At 48.1% G+C, this 20,094-nt stretch overlaps 1 protein-coding gene across 11 annotated transcripts in view; it reads right to left on the reverse strand.

Annotated features, from left to right (window-relative positions):
* Positions 1-20,094, reverse strand: part of DTNB (dystrobrevin beta) — a 155,460-nt gene that overhangs the window by 9,670 nt on the left and 125,696 nt on the right. For all 11 annotated transcript variants that reach the window (XR_013814668.1, XM_079792384.1, XM_079792392.1 and 8 more), the window contains one exon: positions 362-521. Coding sequence is in view for 10 of the 11 variants with exons in the window: in XM_079792384.1 (XP_079648510.1) it covers positions 362-521 (160 nt within the window). In the remaining variant the exon portion in view is untranslated. The remainder of the gene's footprint in view (positions 1-361; positions 522-20,094) is intronic.

Below are 20,094 nucleotides of genomic sequence, written 5' to 3' on the forward strand. Positions count from 1 at the left end.
CCGCCCTTCCTTCTCCTGCTTGCTCTAAAGACTTTCCAGGGCAAGCGCGTGACTCTGGGAACTATTCCAGCCAACTGCTCTGGAGGAAGCAAAGTCCAGAGGACGGGGCACTTCTCACAACCCTGAAAGAGAGCACAGAAACCCCGGGGGCTGCTCTCCGCGCACACACAGCCCGCAGCCCTCCCGCTGGAGCCCAGCCCATCGACGGAGCAGGGGCCAGCACTTGACTTATTTACACTGTATGTGAAGACCTGGTCGTTCAAACCTAAGCACACAGAAGAAGGGATACTACAAAAATCTCAGTAAGCATCTGTTCCCAAACCCGCTCAGCTCCCGGTCATACTCTGCTCCGGGGACTGACCTTGTGCAAAGGCCTCCTGCATGTCGCCCCCGCCTCCGCTCAGGGGCTCCTGCGGACAGTGGGTGGGCGTGGAGCCAGCAGATGTTGAGCGGACGGGCATGGGCACTGGGCGGCTGCCTCCGTGGGTGGGCGACGTGTGTGGCGATCCTGTGGCCTGAGCCTGGGAGAGCCAAAGAGATGAAATGTTATCGCAGGTATCTCACCTCTTTGAAGAAGGGAGACGCCCTTCTCCCTGAGCAACCTGAGCCAGCCTGCGGGGCTTCGGTTCCGCGGGGCAATGCAGGGCATGGTCACATTAGCAAGGAAGGAGTCTGGGTGCCTCCAGGCCTGGAGAGAGGAAGAAAAGGAAAAAAAAAGAAAGGGAGAGGGGGAGAAACAAAAGAGGAGGAGGGAGAAGAGGGAGAGAAACACGGGAAGAATGGGGGAGAGTGGGAGGGAGAGCGACGCTAGCACAGAGCGGCACAGGCCTTGCAGGTGGGCAGGCTGAGCAGAGCAGAGCAGCTGTGGAGGGTCTGAGAGGGGCTCAGGTCACAGCTGGGAACTAATACACAATATTCTTTCAGTTTTGTTTGCAAACATATTCACGGATATTATCTCCTTTGGTCCTCACAACACCTTGTGAGTGGAAAGCGTGCATGTTTTTGTATCCGTTTTACAGAAGAAAAACCAGGGTGAAACGGTAAGAGCTCTCAGTGGGAGATGCGGGAATAAACCCTTCCACTCCAAGGGCAATCACGCCACGATGCATCCTCTGCAGCTCCCAGACCGCACGCAGCCGGCGCCTGAGCTCGTGCGGCAGGAGCCCAGCGGCTGCCGCGTCCCGGAGCAGGGCCCTGCGGCCCGTCACACGGCACGTGTCAAGCACGCATGCTGGGGTCTTTGAGGCCATGCTGCAGGGACTCGGTGGGAATGCACACATGTCCAGTGGAACCTGAGCTTTGCTTGGGAAGGCTCTGGTGCAGTTCTGGGAAAGCTTGGAGCAACGGGATACCATTTAAAGACTCTACAGGGAGCTCACTGAGGTCGGGGCTCTGCTGCCCTTCAGGGCAAGGGAAACTGAATGTGGCGGGGGGACTAGGGTTTTCTGCGGAAGCAAAACTGGAAAAACATAAGCCAAAGTGCGCTAATGAGTTCAAATGAAAATCATGATTATTTTGAGATCTAGCTCCCCTGCCCCCCAACGGAATCTGCCTGAACAGGCTGACAGGCTGTGGGCACAAAGCCTCACCTCAATGCCACCACCAGTGAGGGCGCTGGACTCAACAGAACAGCTTGTTCTCCATCATCCTACTTTGATCCGTGCGTGTGTGTGTGTGTGTGTGTGTGTGCGCGCGCGCGCACACGCATGTGTAGAGAAATGTAAAAAATAGAGGAAGCTAAAAAGTGTAACATAATATACTGCCCAAATTAATAACTGTTGATATGGCATCAAAATTATTTCAGCTTAAAAATACTGCCGATAAATCTGAAGACCCCTTTCATCATCAATTCTTTCCAGTCCCGGTCCCCTCATCTTATTCCTTCATAGGCAACCATTATCAAAGATTCTGGTGTGAGAAGTTTTACCTATGTGTATATTAGTCTATGTAACTATGAGTAATATATGACAGTTCATGCTTTTAAATTTTGTATAAATGGTATCATGCTGCACATATCATTGTGCAATTTGCTTTCATCACTTAGCACACTTTTTGAGATTTTTCCATGCCACAAATAAATATGAACTTAGACCCTTAACTCATATTATATATAAAGACTCCTTAAATGGGTCCGACTAAATACAAGAACTAAAACTATAAAACTCTTAGAGGAAAAGATTAGGCAATGACTTTTTAGATATGACAAGAAATATAGCTACAAAAGAAAAAATAGATAAACTTCATCAAAATTAAAAACTTTTCTTCAAAGGACTCCTTTAAGAAAGTGAAAGGACAACTCAGAATAAAAAAATTTTGCAAATCATATATCTGATTAGTGACTTGTATCTAGAATATGTAAAGAGCTCTTACATTCAATAATAAAAGGACAAGTAACCTAATTTAAAAGTGGGCAAAGGATCTGAATAGACAATCTCCAAAGATATACAAATGTCCAATAAGCACATGAAAAGATGCTCAAGCTCATTAGCTATTAGGGAAATGCAAATCAAAACTACAAGAAGATAGCAAGTCACACCCATAAGGACGGCTATAATAAAAAAGACAGACAATAACAAGTGTTGACAAGGATGCGGAGAAATGGGAACCCTCATAAACTGCTGGTAGGAATCTAAAATAGTGCAGCTGCTTTAGAAAACAGTCTGGCACCTCCTCAAAAGGATCAACATTAGGTACCACATGGCCCAGAAATTCCACTTCTATGTGTACATATCTGCGCAAAAATTTGTAGACAGGTGTCCATAGCAGCATTATACATAATACCCCTAAGTGGAAACAATCAAAATATCCATCAAACTGATGAATGATTTAAATAAAATTACTTGACAATAAAAAGAAACAAAGTACTGATACATGCTACAAAATGGAGAAACCTTGAAAATATGGAAAGTAAAAGAAGCCAGTTACAAACGACCACACGTTGTTTGATTCCATTGATATAAAATGTCCAGACTAGGCAGACCCATAGAGGTAAAAAGCAGATTAGTGTTTGTCTGGGGCTGGAGGGCTTAGAGGGAATGAGGAATAGAGTGCTAAGGGGTATGGGATGCTTTGGGGGGTGATAAATTGTTCTAAAATTGGTTGCCATGATAGTTGCACAACTCTGTGAATATATTAACATTGAAAAAGGGTGAATTGTATGTTATATAAATTACATATCAATAAAACTATTATAAAAAAGACCTACTAAGAAAAACAAAAAGATAAGCCATATACTGAGGAAAATATTTGCAAATTGTATGTGATAAGGAACTTGTGGGTATTGGCAATAATTTTTTTGGATCTGACACCAAAAGCAAAGGCAACACGAGCAAAAAATAAACAAGTGGGACATAAACTAAAAAGCTCTACACAGCAAAGGGAACCATCAACAAAACGGAAAGGCAACTTGAACGAGAGAAAATAATTGCAAACCATATACTATATATGATAATGAGTTAATATTGAGAAAATATCAAGAACTCATACAACTTAACAGCAAAAAAACAAACAATCCGATTAAAAAAATGGGCAGAGCAACTCAACAGACATTTTCCAAAGAAGACATATAAATACCTGGCCAACAGGTACATGAAAAGGTGTGCAACATCACAAATCACCAGGGAAATACACACCAAAGCCACAGTGAGCTGTCACCTCACACCTGTTAGAAATTATCATCAGAAAGATGAGTGATAAAGTGTTGGTGCGGACATGGAGAAAAGGGAGCCCTTGTGCACTGGTGGTGGGAATGCAATTGGGTGCAGCCACTGTGGACAACAGTACGGAGGTCCCTAAAAGCATCTACACTTCTGGGTAGATGGGCAAAGAAAGTGAACATGGGACCTTGAAGAGGAATCAGTACCCCGTATTCACTGCAGCATCAGTCACAATAGGTAAAATACGGAAAACACCTGCACGGAGAGAGATTATGTGGTGTGTACGTACCAGGGGATCTTATTCAGCCCCGAGAAGAAGGAAATCCTGCTGTTTGTGATAACAGGGGGGGACCTGGAGCACGTTATGTACAGTAAGTGAAACGAGTCAGACAGAACACGACGAATACTGCACGTTATCACTTATACATGGAATCTAAAATACGTCTGATTCATGGAAACAGAGGAGAAAAGTGGTTGCCAGGGGCTGACGCGTATGGAAAATAGGGAGAGGTTGGTAAAAGGGTACAAACTTTCAGTTACTAGGTAAGTAAGGTCGGAAGATCGAATGTATACTTGTGGAGACTATAGTTGATAACATGGGATTATACAATAGAAATTTGCTAAGAGAGTAGAACTTACATTTCATACACACGTGCATGTGATATACATGTGAGGTGATGGGTCTTTTCATTAACTAGATGGGGGGGAATCCCTTCATGATGTATATCAAAGTACCACCATGTACACAATTATAAGTATCTTATAATTTTATGTCAATTATACTTACATAAAGCTGAAATAAAAAATATACACAAACAACAACAACAAAAACACCACCCTTGTATTCAGGACACATAACGAACTCTTACAACTGAATCAGAAGACAAACGACCCAATTACAACACGAAGACTTGAACAGACACTTCACCAAAGACGACGTACAAATGGGCTAATCATCCACATGAAAAACGCTCGACGCGAGGAGGGATGAGGGAAATGAGAACCGAAATCACAACGAGACACCCCTCACCCACTAAAAGAGCGACAAGAAAAAGGACTTAACGGACTGCGGGAAACGGCAGACGGGACGGGGAAAGGGTGCCACCACTTCGGAAAACACTTGGGCAGTTTCTTAAAATGTTCAACTTACACTTACCATATGTCCCAGCAACTTCACTCCTGGGTCTCTACCCAAGAGAAATGAAAACATATGTCACCCAAGAACGTGTACACAAATGTTCATTAGCAACAGTTTAATAAACCAAAAGTGGAAATGATCCAAAAGTCCACTGACTGGTGACTGGATTAACAAAGTGTGGCTTATCCAAATACAATGGAATACTACAAAATCTCTTTCTGCTCTTTTTACTACTGCTTAACTCTCGTAATTTTCCAGTGACAATTAAACATGTTCTATCTTGTCAAATATTCTATTTTTTTTTAATCAGTGGTTGTAAAACATTTATTATTCTTTACTTTTCAGGGTAGATGTCTTTTAATACTAGTTTAAACACACCTTAGGAATACTGTTTTGGCTAGATAACATTATCATCTTTTAATCGTTGTCTTTTGTGGAACCACCTCTAACCTTTTTCCCTATAATTACCATCACCCTCTGTTTGTTGGTCATTTTTATGGGAGCAGGGGGAAATAAAGCATAAAATCCATTCTACTCTGGGAAGTGCATATGAACAGCCCGATCTAGTAGTTTCAGCCCCAACCCAAATTAGACAAGGAAACTGGGAGAGAAGCTGCAGACAAGGAAAGGAAGTCACTGCCGAGGCCTGGCTGTGCAGGAAGATCTGTGAGCCAGCACCGTTTGGGATGCGGGAGGTCACAGACTTGGTGGGCACTGGCAAGGCGGGCTTTCCTGGGCCTCCGAGGGTTGAGGGGACCAGAATAAAGGTCGATGCCCAGGTTGCTTGGGCAGCCTCAAGAAAGGTCCCCATGCACCCCAGTAGCTGATGGTTTTCCCATTAGCTGATGCCCTGGAACAAAGAGCCTAACGTCTCAATGACAGAGTTAGAGCCTCAATGAGACTGTGTGAGAACCTTGGGTGCTGAGGGAGCTATGAATGTAGATGCCTCAGCCAAGGGGCAGGGGATGCTTCCCCTGAGCATCAGGCCTGCCCACAAGCAAAGGACATGTGGCCTCAGCACAGATCCAACTGGAGCTGACAGAGCATCACTGACCTCGGGCGCAGGATGGGGAAAAGAATCTCTGAGACTGGCTTCAGTTTGCCTGGAAATGCTGAGACCAAGTGTGCAGCTCAGACACTGAGCACTCAAGAGGGAAATCAAGCCCAGTTAAGAAAAAGAAAACATTTGTTTTGCCCATCTGAGTATGTGGCCTGTGAAACTCAAACTCCCTTCACTGTATGACGGTTACCTGTCGTCCCAGAGGGAAACCCAGCATTGCACATGCGGCGAGTTCGAACACTCTCCCTCAGTGCGATGTGGGCCTGCACCTGCCTGAGGAGGCAGAGCAGGCAATAACCTCCTGGGACTACGCACTCTCGGTCATCAATGGAGCTGCATGTGAAATGCTTTAACCAGATAAGCACAGGTCGGGGGGCAGACCTCGGAGATGGCATCAATGACCCCTTGCCCTCTACCCTCACCCCAGTGTGATCCCCTCCCCTTGAACGTGGGCTGGGCACAGTGGCTGCTTCTAATGCATCAGGGAAATGGGATGTTACTTCCAAGACTCGGTTATAAAAGACTGTGACTTCTGTTTTGCTTGCCTCCCCCACGCCCTCTCTCTTGCACTCTCCTGGTTTTTCACTCTGGTGAAGCCAGCTGTCATCTCGCGAGCTGCCCTGTGGGAAGGCCCACGTGGCGAGGAGCTGAGGGTGGCTTCCAAGCATCAGCTGCATGGAACAGAGGTCCTCAGTCCATCAACCTGGGAGGCATCCTGCCAACAGCAGTGCAGGTTGTTGAGCCTGGAGGTGATGACAGTCTTGGGAGGGGTCCTGCCCCTCGGCTCGTGAGGACCCAGCTAAGGAGCACCTGGATTCCTGGCCCACAGAAGCTCCGAGTTAATAAATATTTGTTCTTCCAAGCCATTAGGTTTCGGGGTAAGTTATTATGCAGTGATAGGTGACCCAGATGGTATGGCTGATCTCTGTCTTTATGCAATATTATATCTGTCCCCTCTGAGGACTCCTGATTGAGGGAGGGCTGAAGGGAGAATTTGGGGGCGTAAGAAACCAGACCGAGAGGCTCTCATGAGAGGCCACAGACCTCAGGAAAGAGGCTGGGGGAGCATTACAGCCGGGATCTTGAGATTATGGGGGACCCGAGAACCACACAGAAGTTGGTAAAGGTGGAGGAACTAGTCAGGTGGCTCTGGGATGGGAATCAGCTAACCAATGAGGGTATAAAACCACTGCGTGCCCCTGGGTGTCGGCTGCCTGGAGAGGGGCAGTTAGCCTGGGAAGCAAGGAAGCTTTTTAACATGCTACTTGGTATGTCAAGGTTTCCTGATGCAAGGACAGTGGGATCTTATTGAAATACAACCTGTAACAAAGGCCTGAGTACAGCACAGGCCCCCCCCCCCCACGTGTCTAACCAATAACTACACACAATAAATGCCCTGTAACTCAGGTTCCCTGAACACAGAGGTCCCTTGTAGTTGGAAACAATTCTGCTGAAAATACAGAGCTAGAGACACGTTATAATCTGAGGAGTTCTTTAGTCCGCTGGCTCTTCACTTCTGAATCAGCAAAAAAAATGAGAACCTGAGAAAGCCATGCATCGCGTTCTAAGAAAATAGCTCAGAAATTATGCTTATTAACTTCAGAGGGTTCATGACCCCAGGAAAACAGTCTCTGGTTTAGCCCAGCCTTCGTTTTTATATCTGAGGAGACGGAGGCCTGCAGAGGTCAGACGGTCACAAGTAGGTTAGCGGAAAGGCTAGGACTGGTCCCAGGGTCCTCCAATCGCCTCGAACTGCTGGGAGGAGCCCAGGCAGGTAGGGAGCACCGTGTCTCTGAGCCAGAAGGAACACGGGTCAGTCCAGATCTCTCACGGCTGAAGCTCACCCTGAGCTGCAACAGGAGAGTCCGTTTCCAATGAGAGTGAGGAATGTGAGAAACATAATTACGACTTGGCTTCTGGTCTAGAACACAAGCCTAACACTGGAGCCAAACAGGGCCCGAGAACGCCAGAGGAGGTGACCCGAGGACACCGATCCTTCCCCACAGCTGGCACCTGGGCGGAGATAGGGACTCCCAGGCTGAGGCAGAGAGAGCCGGCCGCAGGGAGAAGGGCGCTGTCCTAGCGGGAGGCGGCACGCGCTGTTCTGGGCCGTGTTTAGGCATCCCCGGCGTGGTGCCTGACACACGGTAGGGCCTCAGTCCCTGCTTTTTCCTTACGGAGCGGGAATGAATTTTTAAAAAATCTCTTTGGTGCCCATGAAGGTAAGGTAATCGAGCCCAGAGAGGCTTGTGGCTCAGCCTGATTCTGAGACGACGCCCTGGTAGCCAAGCGAACGGCACAGCCCCCTCCACACACTCCCCAACTACAACTCCGAGCTGAGCGGTTATCATGGCAACAGAAGGAGACACTGGAGTCTCCATTTCTCTCTCTCTGACTCATGGACACCTGCCAGGTAGCAGATGGCCCGTGTGGACAATTACCTGCACTTTGCTGCAGTGTATTTAAATCAAACAGACTGGCCTCTTTGCCGCCGATCTTCAGAGGCCCTCTCAGAAAAACAAAAAAAAACAACCCCAAAACAGCCTTGGGGGGAAGGAGCTATAAGCCTGAACTCGAAGCGAGGCAACCCTAAAGGTAAAGAGAACTGGGAGGTGTAAGGAATGGACTTTGTACATTTTTCTTTTTCGAGAAAAGGTGAAGAAGAGAAAACCACCCACATACTATTTCGAGCTGGTGCTGGCTGGCTCTGCTAGGAAAATGCAGCTGTCTCCTCGAACACGGAAGTACAAGGAGAGAGAGGCTGATCTGCTGCTGCGCCGGCTGTCCTGCGGCAAGACGTGAAAATAACTGCCTGGCTCGACGAGAGCTAGGAGGGCTGGGGGTCAGGGCCGGGGCGGAAGCGAGCGGGTGATGGAGAGCAGGGTGCGGGAGATGAGGCAATCACACGGCAGTGAGCACAGCAGCAGGCCGCGGTTCGCTCTGGGATGAATGAAAACAGGTCAAGGCCTGGCCAGCGTGGCTCAGTGGGTGAGCGTTGACCTATGAACCAGGAGGTCATGGTTCGATTCCCGGTCAGGCGCATGCCCAGGTTGCAGGCTCAACCCCTAGTATGGGGCGTGCAGGAGGTAGCCTAAAATGATTCTCTCTCATCATTTATGCATCTCTCTCTCTCTCTCTCTCTCTCTCTCTCTCTCTCTCTCTCTTCCTCTCTGAGATCAATAAAAACGTATTTTAAAAAACACAGGTAAAGAACATGCCTGGAGACCTTCCAGTCTTAGCAAAGGTGCCCGCCTGCACGCCCGAGTGCCGTGTAGCATTTAAAGGTAAGCCTGGCTCTAAACACCGGGAGAAGGGCTGTCTCTCTTCTCTTGTCATCACCGTTGATACACATTTATCTATTGTGGCTGCTGAGAAGTTATGGCCACCAAACACCTCTGCCTTGAGGTCCTTCCGCAGAGGGCTGACACCTATGTGTTCCCACACCACCTCCGGAAACGCGGTGCGAACGCACCACCTGTCCCTCCCTGTGGTGGCTTGTGGGGAAGGCGGCTGCAGACAGGAAATGGCTATCGCGGGCCTGCTGGAAGGTCAGTGGCCGCACTGTTGGCAACCAGTGGAAGTTATGGTCCTCAGTCTTCATGATTCTGTCCCTACTGAGGTCAAACTACTAGCAAATTATATAGAAGACAAGGCGGACCCCAAGGCTGAAAGGGGTGGGGGCAGGGTGTCTGGTTATCTTTCTAAGTGGTAGAGGAGAGCATAGTAAGCTCTTGAGACAAAGAACAACCTATTAAAACTCACCATAAACCCGAAGATCAAAGGAAAGCTGAAATGTAAACTTTCAGATAGGGGAGCTCATAAAGTCCAAGGCTAGAATGACCCTCTTTCTGTTTGTTTCTCCGAGTTCGTCCCGCTCTGTTGGAAAACGGTGTCCCATTAGTTCTCACTGCAGGATTTCAAAGCCAGTTCTTAGCAAAATGATTAGGAACTTCATTATAGGGAAAAATCCCTATAAAGCGAATACCAGACACCCCGATTGCATATTGGAAACAAGAAAACAGGCTTCCGAGAGAGTGTGGTCCTTATGCAGAAAGCTAAAGCAATGATCCCGAAGGCAGCCGGAACCTACCAGTGACATTATAAAATTCAATGAGACAAGTTTATTTATTTAATCCTCACTCAAGGATATTTTCCCATTGATCTTTTAGAGAGAGTGGAAGAGAGAGGGAAAGACAGAGAGAAACATCGATGTTGAGAGAAACACATCGAATGGTTGCCTCCTGCACACACCCTAACCAGGGCCCACGCTGGGGAGGTGCCTGCAATCAAGGCACATGCCCTTGATCGGAATCGAACCTGGGACCCTTTGGTCCACAGGCCGACACTCTAATCACTGAGCCAAACGGACTAGGGCTCACTCAGACAAATTTAAATGCCTTTTATGGGAAGGCCGAACCTGTGTGGTGTGGCATGGCACCCTTTTCCAACACTGCCCCTCCGCTGAGTCCCTGGATATGCATAATAACGTGGCAAAGACCAGGCTCTGCAGTTGATGATCTGAGTTGGATTCCAGCTCTGCCATTTACTAGCTGCGTGACCTTGGGCAACTTAACCTCGCGGGCACCTCAGATTCTTCCTATGTAAAATGGAGAGATATTCATCTTTTAGCCTGTTGGTGAGGAAGAGCATTCAATGCGTCACCCACCAGCTCATGGAGTACTACCTGCCGTTATTCTATTTTGCAAGGCGCTGGGGGCTAGGAAGGGGCAACGTCTCTGCTCGGCGGGCTCACGAGCTCCGGAGGCAGTTGGGCACGTATGCAAGCAGCATACAAAGCAGGAGGAAACCCGTACCTACGTGGAGGTACAGAGGAAAAGCAGCACAGGCACGAGAGGGTTTGACCCTGGCCTCCTGGAACAGGTCAGGTTTCATGAGAGGTGGCACGGGAGAGTATCCTGAGGGCTTTGATTTCAACAGGCAGAGAAGGCACAGGAAGGGCGATCCAGGTGAGGCAAGAGCGTGAGCAAAGGTGCCTGGGCTGAGAGGAGGCTGTGCGTGGGGGACAAGGAGTCGTGTGGGGAGCACGAAGCCATGTGGTGGGAAAGAGGAGTGTGGGCCACAACCACGCGGAGCCGTAAATAAATGGTCGTCGAGTTTATTTACTAGGCCACAGAATGGGCAAACTATGGCCCATGGCCAAACCCAGCTCACCACCTTTCTTTGTAGTTCATAAGAAAGAATGCCTTTACTTTCTTAAAAGATTTTTTTTAAAATTGATTTCAGAGAGAGGAAGGGAGAGGGAGAGAGAGATAGAAATATCAGTGAGAGAGAAACATGGATTGGTTGCCTCCTACATGCCCCCTACCGGGGATCAAGCCCGCAACATGGACATGTGCCCTGACCAGGAATTGAACCGGTGACCTCCTGGGTAGACGCTCGACCAGCTGAGCCATACCAGCTGGACTGGCTTTACATTTTGAAATGGGTTTAAGTGGTTATATAAGTACTTATGTAATAGCTCTGGTTTGGCTTACAAAGCCTAAAATATTTACTAGCTAGTCCTTTAAGCGAAAGCTTGCTGACCTGCTCAGGCAGCGCCAGAGGGAATGATGTGGGCAGCGTGCTCTGTCTTCAGGAATCTGCGCAATGTGAAGGGGGGACTGGGAGGCAAGAGGCAGGGGACAAGGAGGCTTATTAGGAGGCTTTTCCCATTGACCAGGTGACAGATGATGGAGGCTGGAAAGAGGAATGGTGATGGGAACTGAGAGGAGAGAGAGACAAGCAGGCATTTGGAGAAAACACTGCCTGGACCGTACAGCTGCCTAGGAAGAGCAGAGCCTGGGAGAGCGCGTGCATGTAGGGGGTGCTGGCCGTGACACCAACACCGCGGGAGGCGTGCAGAGGAGCGACCTGTGGGGGAAGGGGCCTGGGGATCTTTTGTCATCCATCCCACCTCAGAACAAGGGATTCTGGGAAGGCCTGGGGGCTCACAGTGGTGTCACAGAGAAAGGTTCTCTGGGCTCAGGGCAGTGCTTCTTAACTGGTAATTTTAGGTGCTAGGGACCTGGGGGTGGGGGTAGCTAGCACTAGAATTTAGGAGGGAGAGGCCAAGGATGCTTCTAAATATCCTACAATGCGGAAAACAGCCCCTTTGCCCCACACAAAGTTATCTGGCTCCATGCGTCCATAGTGCTGAGGATAAGAAACCTGCCTGAGGGTGATTCAGGGTCATGAGGTCCTACAGAGGTGGCCTGTCCAGGGCTACTCTTCCCAGGTGGGGAGCTGCTGTGCACGGAAGGGCAGGCCACCAGTCGCCTAAGACCAGGTTAGAACTGTCAAGGGGCCCAGGAATCAACTGGTCTCTTCTGCACATTTGGGAGCTGTCCCGGAGGGCAGCTACAGGCCCGAGAGGCTCCTAGATTCTCTCTTGATTTCCTGAGGTTTGAGCTGGTTAAACACAGGAGTTGAAATATGAATTGTGAAAGCAATGTATAACTAGTGAATGTTATACATTCTGAAGTTAAAAAGAGAATATAATAATAAAAGCACCAAAGGATTTGTGGTTAGCCAGCTCTGTAGAGCAGTGGTGAGCTGGTATGGAGTCTTATTAAAGGTACCACTTTAGCTGCAGTAAACTGTCTCTCTGCATTGCCTCTAATTTTAGAAAGCATGCCCCTCCCTCCCTCCATCTCGCTTTCTTTCTTTTTTTAAGCATTGGGACATCTATACTACAGCTCCAAATGAGAGTAATTCTACTTGCCAAATTATGATTAGCAGCAAATGGAGATGAGTGTAAAATAATCTATCGTACCCTGAATCACATGCTTCTTTCAGCTGGAAGTAAGCAGATGTGCATTTCAGTTAAGGACGCTAGGCTCCCTACCTTAGCCTGGTTGCTAATACGGACCATGAGAACCAGCCTGAGGTCAGCTACAAAACCCTCGTCATCGGTACAGCACCAGGATTTGAGGAAATGCCTACGGCCACTCTCAAAGTGTAGGGTCAGAGGTCCAATCCCATGCCAAGACAGGATGGTAGACTGAGGTCTATCAGGAAGACAGCACCAGGAATTCCTGTCCTCCCAGAGATAAGCCACAGGGGTGGGCTTCATGGACGCAGCCTTGAAGCTTCTCATAGGGTGCATTCGTTTGTCTGGAAGAGTGGAAGGCAGATGGTTGGCATGAACAAACCCTGGGGAAGGAGGTGGTTGCTGGAAGAAAGTGCAGACAATGAAGTGAGGACTAGAGGGTTTCAAAGTCACCAAGGGACACGCCAGTCCTTTGAGACTGTGAGGACTAGACCTTGAACTCAGGACCTTGGCCCTGGAGAACTCCCAAGACATACACACAAGAGGCCTGGGAGTGGCAGGCTTCAGCAGTCTGGGTCTAGCTTGTCATTGTGCCAACTTCAAGGGGATGATGTTCTTACATGGAATCAAAGGTCGCTGAAATGAACATGTGATTTAATCCCTCGTCTGCCCAAGGTCAGCTTTAAATTGACCTTAGAAATAATATAACAGTAGTATTGATTTCTGGTTCTTGGATTACACGGTAATCCATACAGTGTTTTTTTTTAATGAAATGTCTGTTGGAGGTTCTACTGCTACCACTAAAATAAATACCCATAATGCCTGCCCTTCTGAGAGAGTTATCAGGAAGGTGCAGGGTGCTCCCAAGAATGGGCTGCACTCTGAGCTGGCACGTTTAGAAAGAGTTAGTCTGGGTGAATTGCTGGAACGTTCCCAACAAGTGGTTTTAACGGTAAAGTGTATCTTTGAGGTGTAGACGGGTGAAGAGAAAGAGGGGAACACTGGTGGTCAGCAACCACCGGTGAGGCGATCCCGCGCCCCCCCCCCCCCCCCCGCCCACCCTGTATCAACAGGAAGGGTGCAGTCGATAGAGAGCAAGGGGATGAGACTGCGAGGGAGGGAGTGGAGAAGGGAGCAGGAAGGATAGAACCGCTTCTCTGCTTCTGCTAAGCCAGGGTTCCTCAAACTTTTCAAACAGGGGGCCAGTTCACTGTCCCTCAGACCGTTGGAGGGCCGGACTATAGTTTTTAAAAAAAAACTATGAACTAATTCCTATGCACACTGCACATATCTTATTTTGAAGTAATAAAACAAAATGGCAAAAACACCTGCATATGGCCCGCGGGGCCGTAGTTTGAGGACGCCTGTGCTAAGCAAACTGGAGGCCATGTGACTTGCTCTGGCCAATGAGATGGAGTGGAAACGATGTGTGTCACTTCCAGGTAGCTGCGTTCAATTGCTGCACCTGACCTGCCTTCCTGGCCTTCTCCTGCCTTGCCCACGTCAGTGCATCTATTCCATGGAAGTGCCACAGATCAGCAGGAAACTGTGTCAGTGAAGACAAACAGACCCGCCACAGCTTTACATGAAAGCCACTGAGGTTTCTGGGTTCTTTCCTGTTCTGCCCTCTTCCTCACAGTCTGTCTCTCCGGCATCCTTTCTTATCCTTCCCTTCCCCTCCTCTCCTCTTTATTCTCTATGACCGCTGCTCTCCGAACTGGAAAAAATAAAAAACACGATGTTTTATATTCCCATTCTTAATCTGAAACATGGGTAGGTTTGTTTTTTGAAAAAAGAAATAATTAAAATTTCTGAATTAAACATTTCATATTTCTCTCTTTAAAAAAAAAAAGCCCCGAGGTAAATTAAAAATCAGCTTTAGCTTATGTAAAAGATAGATGCTTTGAAAACCTTACTATGTCATATAAACATATGGTGCTACTATTGCAAACAGGCTCTCAGTTGATGTTCCTGTGTGGGTTCGCGGCTATCAGGATAAATAAAAACAGACATAAACCTCCCCGGAGCACCGTGCCACAGCCGCCCGAGGAGAAACCAGAGCTCCCTCTGGAGTGGGCCCTGAACGGGAACCCACGGCGTCACCAGCCCCTCCCTCCGTTTTCATCGGTAACTTTGTTAAGAGGCGACTGGAGCTGCAGTGCCCAGGAGCCTGTGCGAGACGAAAGCACATCTGAGGTTATCGCCAGAACGCGTTTCCATGCAGTCACTCAGGACACAGTGCTCAGACCTGAGCTCACCCCCACCGCTCCACGAGCTGTTTCAAGCAATTAAAGTCACTCCAGACAGGAAGCAGCAGGGAAAGCAAGAGCAGGGAAATGCAATTGTAGTCTGGACAATCATGCATACTCAAACACGGCAGATGTGTGCTCTGAAAAACTACTCAACAAGCTCTGGTTTCCAACAAGGACATGCTCTACTAGGAAAACATGATGGGGACGTTCAGGCCATTGTACAACACCATGGAGAGAACTCGAAGGTTCTACGCATAATCAGATGACCTTGGGCAGGGAGGAGAGGGGAAGTCTATGCCAGTTACATGAGGAGAAGGAGCACATGCAAAAGGAGCAAGAACTGGACGGAGAATTCTGAAGTTCACTTACTGCCTGCTTTTGCTCTTCCTCCTAGAGGTGGTGAAAACAAACAAAAGAGGTAGAGGAAAAAGGAGAGAGATTAATGCCCATCACCACAAACATTTGGGAGAAATGACAGAACAGGGCCCATCAAGCCAGGCCCGTGGGTTCGGAGATCAGAGCCCTGACCACCACAGCACATCATCAGCGGACAGAGCCAAGGGCTGGCCTCGGCCCCATCCAGCTCATTCAATGGGAACTTCGAGAGTTGCAAAGAAAGAACCTCAGAAACCATCTAGTCCAACTTCTTCATTGTACGCATCAAAAAGGCTCAGAGAGCTTGACTTGCCCAACATTTAACGATTTAGGGTAAACCGAAAGAAGCAGCTCAACCATGACTCAAAAGCCCAATCATCTATTTCACCCTTCACAGTATTCATAGGTGGTTAGGCACATTGATCCCGGTGGCGGGCCTCAAAGTGTGGGATACAGACCAGCAGCAGCAGCAGTACCTGAAAACCTGTCAGAGATGCAGATTTTGGACCCCACCCCAGACAAACTGGATCAAAACTCTTGGGGTGGGGCACGACGGGTATTTAATGAGCACAATGATTCGATGATTGCTAGTGTGAGAACCACGGCTCTAAGGACTTCCTCAACTAGCAACCCACATATCCATGGATTCATCTCCAACGTAGTCCCCTCCCCTCCACTGGCTTTTGGGCTGCTCCATCCCCGCAGGACACTGGGAACTGCTTTAGGGCCCTGAGACCTCACTGTTTCATTAACTCATGCGGGTTCATTTAGTACTTCTTATGCATAAGGCTCTGGAGTCACGAGAGGGTCTCTGTCTTTTACAGCCTCGCAGTGAGGGTGCCCAGAGCAGACACCTGTTAACTAACCTTCCAGAACGCACCACCAGGCGCTATAAAAAGATGCACCGTGAAGAAGAGATACCCACTTCCACCTTCCTCTCTCCTCAGCCCACGGTTCCTCAGCCTCTGTCTTTTAAGGGATGTCTTTGCTTCCTTTCTGTGCCTCATCGTGGGTAACTGTGGTCAGGGAGCCTCTGCTCTTTGGCCCAAGTATACACATCTACAAGCAGTTGCACTGGTTCTATTTAAATTGGATCCATCCAGGCAGTCTTTTTTAAAAATATTTTTATTGATTTTTTTTACAGAGAGGAAGGGAGAGGGATAGAGAGTTAGAAACATTGATGAGAAACATTGGTCAGCTGCCTCCTGCACACCTCCCACTGGGGATGTGCCCGCAACCAAGGTACATGCCCTTGACCGGAATCGAACCTGGGACCTTTCAGTTTGCAGGTTGATACTCTACCCACTGAGCCAAACTGGTTAGGGCCAGGCAGTCTTTTAAAAATATATATATTTTTATTGATTTCAGAGAGGAAGGGAGAGAGAGATAGAAACATCAATGATGAGAGAGAATCATTGATCGGCTGCCTCCTGCATGCCCCCTACTGGGGACTGAGCCTGAAACCCGGGCATGTGCTCTGACCAGGAATTGAACCATGACCTCCTGGTTCACAGGTCATTGCTCAACCACTGAGGCATACCGGTCGGGGCCAGGCAGACCTGACTGAACATATGGAGGAAGTCTTAGGAAAGGATGAGGGCTTCTCAGTGTGCAGATCTGAGTGTAAATGGCAAGAATGGTTTCAGTGAAGACCAGAAATTACAAAAGGGAGAGAGGAAGTAAAAATTTGGAGAAAATAATTTTAATCCTGCAAGGGAAAAACGTGGACTAGAAATTAAACGGGCACCAAAAAACTTCCAACTCAGCCCAGGAAGATGTTCTCATAATCAAAGCCAGCTGCGAGAAGCCTGGCCAAACCTAGACTCACAGGAGCCAGGCAGAGTGGGCCCCGAGCATGAGCCGAGTCGGCCTGCGAGGCTGGGGTCTTGAAGCTTTTGCGGCGGCATTCATGGCTCCAGTTAGAAGGGGTTCCAGTTTTGCAGGTAGGAAGCCAGCTCCCTTCCTAGCCAGGCTTCCTGGGGGTTGGGGGTAAGGCAAATAGCCCTAGGAGAGTTAGGAAACAATTTTAAAATGTAGGGTTTTTGCTGGCATTAAGTGTTAAATGGAAATTGAGATGGCGAGCGAGGGAGGGCGCAAATCCTTAGAGGCTGACATTGCATCTGAGGGCAAAAGACCAGCATGTAATTTCTTAGAACTGTTCCTAAGTCACCTCCCTATTCTCGCAGTTTCTCCAGGTTTGGGATCGGGGAAAACATTGCTTTGGCTCAGCAGCACAGGGAAGTTTCACACAGCAATGCTTCACTGGGCACACTTGGTGACGGGTGTGTGTAGTTTGTCCAAAGACATGAAACCATTAACATCTGTCAGGTGAGGATGGGGAGGTGGACAGGGCGGTGTGTTTAGGACTGAGAGGCCGCCCATGAGCACTGGGGTCGGGAGAGGGTGGACTTTGGCAAAGTTTGTTACATAGGATAGTGTTGTATGATTTAAACTCACAAAAGCCCTTCAGATAAAGCCTTGAAGGCTCTGTCAACACAGAAAACAGGCCAGATATAAGGTCTTAGAACGTTTCTGTTAACGACTGGTCATTAGCGTCAGTAAACACTGGCTGATGACAAGGCCTAGAAGCCAACTTGATTTAAAGGGGTAATAACACCTTCGTTATAAAGCGGACATCTAGAGCTGTTGTATCGCCTAAAACGTGAGAGACTCTTTCACTCAGGGGGAGAGTCTGGCTGGGTAGCCAGCGAAATGCCGCTGTAGTCATTTGTAGAAAAATTTATATTCAAAACCTCACTTCCAAATTCAAAACTGCAGAATTCACCTGGTACATCTGCTTCAAAAGCAATAATGGAAAACGAGGTAGAAAATTATTGGGAGCAGGATTTAGAAATGGGAACATCAACGCATAACCATTTCTAGATTACCGAAGAAGTGTGAGGTTATGGAGATCCTCATTAATTGGGGTGGAGGGAATGTAAGGGAAAGATACACTCTGGAACGTGGGTACCTGAGCGTCATCTCCATGATGTCATTAAAATACCAAAACAATAAGAAGGCCCCTGATACTCCTTGGTGGCAGGAATTGAGTCTTATTCACCATTAATGCCAAATACCTAAACACTAAGGATTTCAATACCTTTTTAAAAAATTAAATAAATATATGACTAATTTTTACCCAGCCTTGTTCCCCACCCCCCAAAGAAAAAGGACTTAAGATTTTTGTTAAATGAATTCATATACAGGGTGATGCTGCATATGCATGCTTCTTTCCAAATACAGAATATGTCAGGAAAGGGGAGGAAAGAACTCCCTGTGAGCTGGGAGCGTGCGTGGTGGGTTTTAACTGATGAGCACCCCAGAGCATGGGGCTTGGCTGTCCGTTTGACTAAGTGCTTACAGCTGTTTTATGAGAGAATTAAATGCTAGCAGGCTGGACGTCAACGAAAGCTGGATGGTCCTTTGAAATTAAAATGAGAATGGTAAAGGGCACTTCTACTACGCACTGGTGAATATATATTTTTTAATAGTAGGAAAACATCTTTGAAATTTTAATGGAAGTCAGTGATTCCTATGTATGACCTTTTAAGGAGTGTACACCATGCGCAAATTAAGACCGCAATCCTTCTAGGAAGCTGGACACTAAAGAAACGAGATTTCAACTGTGAATGCTAATCAGTGGATACAGAGACAACATCCCTGGTGTGTCTGCAAATTCTTCCTCCCCGTCTGAATGGCTCAGCCTGTCAGGTGGGGTAAACGATAAGGTGTTTAAGAACCTGCCAGGGGATCCTACAAAATGGGCAGCGGGGTCCCGCTTATTTTACTGAAACTGTAACTGGAAGTCAACAGCGAGAAATACAAGGGATCAGAGTTCCAGGCATCAGCACATCCTGCTTAGCCCCTGAACACAAGCGTCAGAGCTGAACTACAAGGTCACAGCACTGCACGCGGGGCTCTGTGCCAGGAGCCCTAAGGAAGGAGCCCTGAGGGCAGCCAGCGGACGGGAAAGTGCACAGTGGTACTTAGAGGAAATTCATCCCGACTTCCCTTGGCTTGTATAAACCTTTCACCTTTTTAAAAAAAGGTCAGCCTGGGGTACTTTCCCATCTGCCTGGGTAGTGTCTGAGAGCATCCTTCTGAAAGGGAGGTTTGACACAGGCAAAGAGTGGGGGTGGGTGTTATCTCCTGACCTACTGGTGGGCTAACCTCCCAGAGGCAGGGCTCCCAAAGCCCCCACGGCCACAGATATTCCACAGGCCAATGGGTCTAGGACATCTCTGCTGTGTTGAGTGGCTGGTGGGTTGCTTAGCTGCATACTTGACAATTATTGCAGGGATCCGGGCCAGGTTTTATGCATAAGGCTTTCTTTAAACGAGACCCATTTAGACTTCAAACATTTCGCAGGAGAAATCCTGTCAACAGGGATAATGTAGAAACACGTCCAGACAAAAACAACCCCAACATCCAGGATCAAAGCGAGAAGCAAACTGAACTCAAGACTAAAAGAAGTGACTGAGCAAGTCAAACGCATCTCCCCGAGTTGCTAACACCACTAGCTTCATCTCAGGGGACGGGTTTAGGACGGAGGAGCCGAAGAAGAGATGGCATTTTCCCAGGTGATTTCCCAGACCTGGTCTGACCCCTGGTCACTTCGGACCTGGGTGAGCTCACCAGTCTCCTGTTGTCCTTTAGTTTCTCCCCTTTCTCACTCATTCTGCATAGTTTCCTATTTTTTTCCAAAACCTTCAGAGATTCCCCTTACCCCAGGATTAAATCCACCCCTCAGCCTGCTTTGAGGTCCTCCGCATTTTGCTATTTCCACGCTGGCTGCTAACTCTGTCTCCCACAAAACACGGCGGTTCAGGGCACAGGCCTTGGGA

This window comes from Cnephaeus nilssonii, assembly GCF_951640355.1.
Source record: "Cnephaeus nilssonii genome assembly, chromosome: 15".
Classification (NCBI taxonomy): domain Eukaryota; kingdom Metazoa; phylum Chordata; class Mammalia; order Chiroptera; family Vespertilionidae; genus Cnephaeus; species Cnephaeus nilssonii.